Here is a 9,431-nt window from a genome sequence, read left to right as displayed (position 1 = left end):
GAGAGAGAGAGAGAGAGAGAGAGAGAGAGAGAGAGAGAGAAGAGTGAGATGAAAACTAGGTCGCGCAGTCGATGGCAGGAAATTATTTGAAAAGGGAGAAAATACAGGGAGAAGTCGCTTACCGCGCGAGAGCCCGTCGAAGAAATGAATTTTCGCCTCCGTGTCGAGGGATAAGCGGGCGCGTTCGATCGCGGCTGCCGCCTCAAGCCCGAGATATTTCGATCTTACCGACGGGCTAATTTTTTACGCGATTACGGGCCGGAAGTAAAGCCGAGACCGCGAGCAGGCGGATCGACGTTTCGCCCGAGCGTGTAACATCAATTTCCTGTCCGAAGTGGACTTGTTGGGAATTGACGTGTTGCGGATGTGAGTCACGTCCCGGCGTTGAATTTGACGAAAGTGCTCGTTAAACCTGATACCGTCGAAACCGCGAGCGCTTTGATGAGCGATTGATTACTGGAGGACAAACTGAGAAAAATCATGTTTGTTCCGGAGCGCGCGGGTACTGGTAATACTTCGCACAAACTGCAGATATCTGTAGAGGGTTTTTAGGTGTTCGAGTTCTCGGCGAGCAAATCTCTAATACGATCTCGCTCTTTAATTAACTTCAACTAGGCTACGCCATAATAGGATTCTCAATCAAAATTTCATCGCCAACATCTCTAATATCGAAGATTAAAAATTTCCGTTAAGTCCTTTAAGGAATACGTTGTAGCAGAAACTACACGCCGAGTATATTATAGTTTTGTTTATTTTTCATATAAGTTCTCTTCAGTTTCTAGTAGTGCAAGGATGAATCGTCAGTATACACTGAGAGGAGAAATATTGCAGAAATAAAGAATATTTATACGGTGAATAACATATTTTTATTTACACCAAATGAACTGTTTTTCAAATAAAAGAATATATATGTTTTCATATAAAAGCAATCATTTATGCTGTTTCAACAAAAGAATTTTGATTTATATTGCAATTCTAGACAAAATCGTAAAGCTCGTAACTTGTTCTCGTAAGACTCGTAAGAAATTATGAGTAGACGATTGATACATAAGCTACTTTACGACTTTACGATTTTACGATTTACTCGTATATTTGCTTAGAATTGCAGCATTAAACAGATATGTTATTAGAACTCATTGAAAAATTTTAATATTTAAACATTTTAGGTTTTTTTATATTTTTCTCTTGATATGTAAGATTTTGTCTTGTTGAGTAAAAATATAGTAAATTTCATTAAAAAGATAGCAAACTTTTTAATAACATCAAAATCATTATAATTTTTGTTCCTAAAATATAAATAATACATGTGAAATGAAATGAAGAGATAGTTAATTATTTACTAACTTCGCCGATTATGAGAATCTATGGTAATTTTTATTATAGAATCCTCTCCGTATACGCAACATAAGAGAACCATCATAAAAATTATAATCGGCTTTTGTGCAACTTTTTACTTTTCCTTATGAGTGAACGATTTGTCGAAGTGAGTATAACGGAGGATTTTGACCAGAAATTTATTGTTCTCAATGTTTACGGAATCGACTACTGAAGAATTACATCTGTGGATCTATCGCAAATAGAATATCGAGAATGGCAAACTGAATTCGAGTAAAATTCGGCGCGCGCCTCACATTTGCAGAAATAATATCACGCTTTTCGCGTATTAAGTTGACCCGCTCGGTTCACCGCGGCTATTATTTTTCCGCGGCAAAGCCGTTACATTGCCGAGCACCGCGGCAAAAGGACAAACGGCCAGAGCGCCGTCCTCCTTTTATCGTATTTACGGTAGCAGGAAATTACTTAAAAAAGGTTACGCGACTCCCAGGAAATTAGTTGAAAAGCGCGGCGAAAGGGCGTCCCTTCCGTCCCGTCCACGAAATGAATTTTCGCGGATACGAACGACAAGCTTCCTGCAAGGAAAGAGAGAGAGAGAGGGGGGGGGGGAAGAGAGACAACTTTCTAGGGAGACGCAGTAAGTGGCGTAGATCCGATTTCATCAATCCGCGCCAAAGGGTTACGAAGTTCGATTCGATTTTGTTTTGCGGACGCTTACTTAAGGGGAACTTAGTAGAGAAAGAAAAGCGAGACTTGTTTGAAAGATCATCCGTAACGTGATCCTCGATTTCAGCTTTTTGTCTTTAACGTGAAATACTCAAATTTAAATTTAGAGTTAGATACATATGAGAGTTTTTTACTTGAATTATATAATACACGTGACATATTTGCGATTTAGCTGAGAAACTTAGGTCTAACTCTAAATTAAAATCTAAGTCTTATCTGAAGCAAGTTTCAAGTTTAAACGGCTATTAATACGGACTATTAATATACAGACTTCAGATTTTTATTTAGAGTTAGACGTGAGTTTTTCAGCTGAATCGCGATTGTAAATGTAACACAAATCATACACATATACTATATATAATTCAAATAAATAAAAAAAAACTTTCATCTAACTTTACATTCAAATCTGAGTATTACACGTAGGATAAGTTTCAAGTGATGATTATTAATACGGGCCTAAGTCTGTGGATGAAACTCACATCCAACTCTAAATTCAAATCTGAAAATCTCATTTGAAACAAGTATCGAGCAACGACTATTAATACAAGCTTAAATCTCATCATAACGTATGGATACCTGTAAGTATATACTGAGTAAAATTCCTCGGTTATCAGAACAAAAGCATTTACTTGATAATCGTTAAGGAAACAGGCCCTTAGCTATGAAACCGATGTGAATCGGCAATAGTAGTAAAAGTTTCCGTTGCAGCAGCGAACCCTCAGCTGCAACAAGACAAAAAAATGAAAATATATGAAAATGAAAATGAAAATATATTTTAATGAAAATGAAAATATATTTTCAGCGAAACATGCTTAGCTGCGGGAAATATCTGAGAAATCTAGAAAAATTTGTTTTCTTCTTTTTTTCCGTGGTGTGAGCTGGTTGTCCATCAGGAAATTGCGACACTTGGTCCGTCCGGGAATGTCGATCAGACATTCGCCTTGTACGGCGGGTCGTGTTGCAATACGCAATGACGTCTTCCCAAGGAGCGGAGAGTCATCGAGCTTCCTCGACCAATCCGAACGCTTATCTTCGCGTGATCGTTCGAGAGGAAGTCCGCTTGATCGAATTAAACGAACTTTCCATTAAATCCTCAAGGTGCCCGCGGCCGACCGGTCGGCGACAGTTCAAATTTGATTTTTCTTTAAACTTCCCCTCCCCCTTCCCACAAGTATTCAGCGACAGTTTGCAGTTTTTGTTCGGGGCTGTTGCGCTGCGAAAGGTGCGCGTGACAGCTCATTGTTTTATTCGGCGCCACTTTGTCCGCCGGATAAAATTTCGTTGCTTAAGCCCCCGCTTAATCTCCCATTTAATCTCATAATGAAAAGATGTCATTCCGGCAATGAATTTCAAAGCGAGCGCGGGATAAAAAAGCATTTCGTTCCGACGCATCCGTCCGTCCAGGCTCACCTTCAAAACATGGCAGATGATGCATTCGGATCAGCCTGTGAACGACAGAGGCTCGTGGTATTTTTTACGAGTTTTCGTCTGGAATCTCCGCGCGCCGGCTTTTCATTTTTCACTCAACGACCAAACACCAATAGCGCGGCCTGATCCGCGTTAGATCGAACGATTATTGAAACTGCTCCAACCGGCAAGCGTTTTTCCTCTGTCCTCTATTGGTTGCGAATACCTCGCGAAATCGCGTCAAGCTTCGTCGCGTCGTCGTCCGATCCGCGACAACGCGTGAGCGACTTTTGCGGAATAATAAATCATGCACGCGACTAACGCGATGCGGATTGCGTCGCTGCACTGAGAAAAAATGATTGAGTTAAATTTTGCTTGAACAAAATTCATGTTCAGGCAGACGTTTAGTTGATTGAACGAATTATACAGTTGGTTGTCCGGTAACTCACGTCGGTAACTCGTACCGACAATTTATTAGTTTTTGCTACAACTAAGTGATAAAATCCCGCCTAGAATTGTGAGAAACAGAGTTGCTAATTTGATAGTTTGACGGCGAGAAATATCGATTAGTTTGGAATAATACACCAATGTTCTCTAATAAATAATTAAAAACTCTACGTGTTATGTGCAATGATGTGTAAATGTGTTATGTGTAAATGATAAAGGATTTTTTTGTTTAATTTGACCTAATCTACAAACACGCGATGGCAGACGTCGCTATCACCACTCATCTGCCGTATCACACTTGATTATTTATCAATCTTCTTTAATTTAGTAACTCAAAATATTATGTGGTTCTTCCTGGTTTCTTAGAGAAATAGAAAAAAAATTTCTTATTCATTTTAACCGAAACTATCTGTGGCTCCAACGCGAGTCACGGATACCCTGTATAGTTGCGATGAAAGTTATCAATTGATTCAACGATTGCGCCTTGGCCAGTAACCGTATCAACGTAACTTGTTGCGTAATTTGTTCAATAGATACGATTTTTCCTTGAAGGCGGATGATTTTGCCGACCCAACTGTGTTTTTCTTCTCGGTATGTGTGCGACGCAGCACGGATTCGCCCTCGGAAAGATTGGCGGGCAAATGTGGCCTAATGAAGGATATATTTTCCAAGAGTGAAGGCTGAAAATCTCTAATGGCGGTAATTTCCCGCGGAGCGCGGACGCGGTCGCAGGAATTAACGTTGCGCCATGTGTCTTGATTTTGCTTTAAGAAGGAGGTCAAAGAGCGCGCGCGCCGTCAGCCAGCCATCCAGCCAGCCAGCCAACCTGCTTCCCTACCTCGTCGAAGAACCGGGTTTTCCCAGGTCGAAGGACAGGCGCTCGAAGGAGCGGAACCGGCCTCAAGATCCGACTAGATCCACCCACGTAACCGCATAATGACGTTACGCTTGTAAACCGACGCGCGCAATGTAATTTCAACGCGCAATATAAACCCGACATTTGCGTATGCATTAACGATGCTTTAGCTTTTATAGCGAAGTCGTCACAATAACGCCACTCCCGTGGCGTCTCGCGCATGGAATTCATGTTTTTAAATATGTTCTGGCGGGAATTAAGTATGTTCTGGTCGCGCCTTTTTACGTCCCCAACATTTCTTCGCGCTTTCAGCACCTAAGTCACGCGCGTGGTAATCGCGCGGTAATATTCTCAGCAGAAGATGGAGGTGAAAAGTATTTATTTGGAGGAAGGAACATGGCGCTCCTTTATAATGCGCCCATTTTACGACGCCTCTAAACGAAGTGATATCATGGCAATCATAAGATGGGCTCTGAAGAAAGAAAAAATGGCGAATTTTGTTCTACTCGAGACGCAAGAGTCAATTTTCTTCATACACTGGAAAAAAAGTGGTTGAGTTAATAAGACTTTGCTTGAACGAACAAAATTCGCTCGAACAAACGCGTTCAGTCGATTGAACGAATTCTATCGTTGTTGCGACGAGAGTTATCGATTGGTTCAATGTTTTGATCAGTGACTACATCAACGCAACTTGTTGTCGCACCAACGTGTGATTTGTTCAATAGACACAATATTTCTTTGAAGACACGAGTGACCGCCGATTTTGTCGATTCAACTGTTTTTTTTCCTCGGTGTATAATTCGCGTATCTCGCGGTTTTGCAAGATACAGTCGTGTTTTCATGGTTCGCGTGGAAGCAAACAAAGGATAGCCGGCGCGGCAAACAGTCCATTGATCGCAAGTGATTATCGTCCAAAAAGACCTCGAAGTGTAGCGGTGCGTTCACCTTCTCGCGATGCATATATAAAGGAGCGATTCACTTTCACTCTCGTTTAGTCGGCTCCGGGTGTTATGCGCGCGGGTACGTCTTCCTTTACGGGCAACGAGGTACACATCGCGCCGAAAATCTTGAGAACCTCGCGAGAATGCGAGCAGCTCTGTTTATCCTTTACGTCGTGGTCGCGACGGCGTCCGGCGAAAATGACGAGTCTTGGGCCTGGAACGACGATAAGCAGAAGACGAGCAAGCCGGTCGGCGAGGCTAGGTGCGCTATCAGTCTATGACTAATATAGTAACGTTGAAAGTACAATTAGAAACGTAATTAGCGAGCTGATAAATAATATACGTATAATAATAAACAAATAATATACGCAATTAGAAACCTGATAAGTTATGTATAGAATAATCTGAGTAATATAGAGGAACTCTTCTAAAATGACATACCATAAGAAACAAATGTTCTTATACGTGTATTTCTTAATATTTTCAATTAATTGTCCACATAACCCGAATCATTAGTATACATGTGACATAATTGAATTTAAAATAGTTTTATGTGTTTTTTGTTTGTTATTTTTTGAAATTGTAACAGTATGCTATTTTATTCAAGTAACTCAGGTAAATGACATCCTAAAAGTCTATAAAAATGGAATATTTATTTGCAAATGTCACAAATAAATGACCTTTTTGGAAAGTAGCTCATTCATTGTGGGTCCACTGTGTGCGTTTGTTGCATTTGAGCCATGTCTCCTTCGGTTTGGAGCGGCTGAACAAATTTTCACAATATACATGGGACATCATTATTATCATCGCCTGTTTCAAAGTCCTTTTTTCATCTTTTCCAAACCATGATTTTATTCACGTCTGCCTAATTGTACGTATCGTTTATAATTGTCAATAGCGCGTCATTTTATTAAATAATTTTTATTTTATTTAATAATGAGAAAGAATATATTTATTTGCCATGTGTATAAATATTTTGTGCGTTTTTTCAAAAAGATTTAACTCACTGTCGAATATCAGCTACTTGAAACTTTCAAATCTAGATGTAACACAATACTATGCTTGCAAACGAAACCTCAATAACAAGAACTAAGCCATTCACTGTAAATCAATGTAATCAACACAAGGAACATAAAACATAATTGAAAAGTGCCTCTTACAGCAGTATTAAGAAACGAAAGGTCATTTTATCTAAGAGTGTCATTTTAGGATAGTTCCCCTGCACGTGGAAAAAAAGATAGGATTTGCTTGATTCAATAAATCTATAATTTTCTAGGCAACATTAAATGTTATAACTAAGCGGATTTGTCTGTGCAACAAAGAAATTACACATAAACGTAATTGTCCATCTGTTTATAGAGGAAATCCATTTTTGTTGATGTTATCTTGATTACTGCAGCAAATTATTTCGTATTTCGAGCTAACTGACGTTTGCGTAACAACTTCATTAATTTCAAATAAATTATATACTTATTCAGTAGATAATGAGGATATATTTTCAGTTGTTTCATGGAGAAGCGCACTCCCATTAAATCTGAGTGCAAATGTCCGTAATCAGAAATATGTTATTATACGTTACGCAATTTACATTCTCTTTTATATTAATTACATTCATTTGTGATATAAATTGTATCTATCTTTATGTGTCTGTATTTACATTTATAATAAATATTCTTTCATACTATTTAAATAAGGGAGACAGATTGTACAGTAAATATTCCAGATATTTCAACGAGCATTATTGCTTTAGTAAATTCTTGTCGCTAAAGGAAAAATAATTATTTAGCTATAATGAAATTCGTTAATGTATCAGATTTTCTTTGATAAACAGCAAAAAGATCAGTTACATATATCATAAGCTATATTTTCTATTGGAGTAGTAGAGAGCCTTCGTCTTCGCTATACTAGCAAATCTGCCGTGCTACAGCATCAAACTTTATTAGGTACAACCACAAATGTCATGTAGCTCCTCGACTTGGTTACTATGTAGCGTAGCAAACTCGCTGTATATTACGGCTATAGATATTTACTAAACTAGCGAGGTTTTCAGTTATGATAGCAAATATTCTCTTCCCGTGAATATACACTATAAGAGAAAAACATTAAAAAAATAAAGAAATATTTATACGATGGGTATATTTACATATTTTCTTAAATCTTAATTATTTTTGTTAAAATAGAATAAACAATTGCTTTCATGGCGAGCAATCAAGAAAATCTATATTTTCTCATTTGAGAAGTTCTTTTTCAATGTAAAAATATGTGTATTGATACAAGTAAAACTGTTATTAATATCTCTATCAAATAAATATTTCCCATTTGTTTATATATTATTTTTCTCAATTTACACTGAAAGAAAAAATATTTAAAAATTAATAAATACTTATTTGATTGTGATACTAACATATACATATACATATACATATACAGCATATTTACTTAAATTTAAATTCTTTTATTTAAATAGAATTAATAATTCTTTTATTTAAATAGAATTAATAATTTCTTTTATGAGAAAAACTTCTCTTAGAGTTTTTAAAAAAATGTAGATTTTCTTATTTGATATATATTTTATATCAATGTAAATAAATATCCTGTTAGTAACTATCAAAAAATATTCACAAATTTTTAAATATTTTTCTCTCGCAAATAACTCTTAGCAAGAAATACACATCGATTTTATTAACTTTTCGTGGTTTGATATAGCATTCCAAAAAATAAATATTTATTACAAAAAAAGCTTAAAATTTATTTCAATGTTTATACGAGGTGTTTCATTTTAATAACACTATTTATATTTCAATATTTTAATTTAGGAAAAAATGTTTCAGATAAAATTTTCTTGATTTTGATAGGTATGTGATATGGTAACCTCTACTATAGGATCTTAACCATAAAATGCCCTAAACCAATAGGAAGTCTTATGATTGAGTAAAGACCCCATCTTAAATACCTATCAAAATCAAGAAACTTTTATCTAAAATATTTTTTCCTAAAATGTGTTGTTTGTGAAAAATATTTTATAGCGTTATTAAAATGAGATCCTTCTGTTACAGCTGAAATCGATTTTGAGCTAACCCTTTTTGCAATAAATAATCATTTCTTGTGATGCTGTATCAAGCCACAAAGGATAAACAAAATGCATCACTTGGTGAGAGCTACTTATCAGTGCATGACGCGACGGTGGACATACCTGCGAAAATTATGTACTTTGCGACGTGATTTCCGTCATTACGTCATTATGTGTATGATTCCAGATATCAAGTGTACGAGCCTGATTTCGATGGCGTCGATGGGGTAGGCTTTAGACCGCATAATCCGGGCCCTTACGGTCCCAACAGCCGGCCGTTTGTACCGTCGTATCCAGGCAACAACGGCGGCGTCCTCGTCGGTCCCGGGGGACCAACTGGAATAATCGGCAGGTAAACGTGTCGTTTGCTGCGGTCTGAATAATATTGATCAAACGCGCGGAAAAAGACGTGCCAGTAAGAGCCGAACGCGGATCGAGTTGCGGTAAACGCGACGGACACTGAACACGCGATCGGCTAAGCAACATTTTCGTCTTCGCCTTGAAACCCTCTTCGAATGTTGGCGCATGAAGAAGCGACTGAAACTCCTTCATGTATGTGGAATGACGCGCGGTAAACTATTTGTATGAGCATTCTCTCTCTCTCTCTCTCTCTCTCTCTCTCTCTCTCTCTCTCTCTCTCTCTCTCTCT

General features: G+C 37.7%; 2 protein-coding genes across 17 annotated transcripts in view; one reads left to right on the top strand and one right to left on the bottom strand.

Moving 5' to 3' along the window:
• Nucleotides 1-9,431, bottom strand: part of LOC116842197 — a 36,706-nt gene that overhangs the window by 16,006 nt on the left and 11,269 nt on the right. The gene's annotated exons all lie outside the window — the stretch shown is intronic.
• Nucleotides 5,743-9,431, top strand: part of LOC116842201 (collagen alpha-2(IV) chain-like) — an 8,686-nt gene continuing 4,997 nt past the window's right edge. The window contains exons 1-2 of the mRNA XM_032811052.1: nt 5,743-5,974; nt 8,970-9,134. Coding sequence (XP_032666943.1) covers nt 5,856-5,974; nt 8,970-9,134 — 284 coding nt within the window. The 5' untranslated portion in view covers nt 5,743-5,855. The remainder of the gene's footprint in view (nt 5,975-8,969; nt 9,135-9,431) is intronic.

The sequence above is a fragment of the Odontomachus brunneus genome, unplaced genomic scaffold (assembly GCF_010583005.1).
Source record: "Odontomachus brunneus isolate Ranch 3 - 2012 unplaced genomic scaffold, Obru_v1 Obru_scaffold_022, whole genome shotgun sequence".
NCBI classification, from domain to species: Eukaryota; Metazoa; Arthropoda; class Insecta; order Hymenoptera; family Formicidae; genus Odontomachus; species Odontomachus brunneus.
The sequence above is the reverse complement of the archived record's forward strand: the minus strand, read 5'-3'. Positions and strand labels throughout refer to the sequence as shown.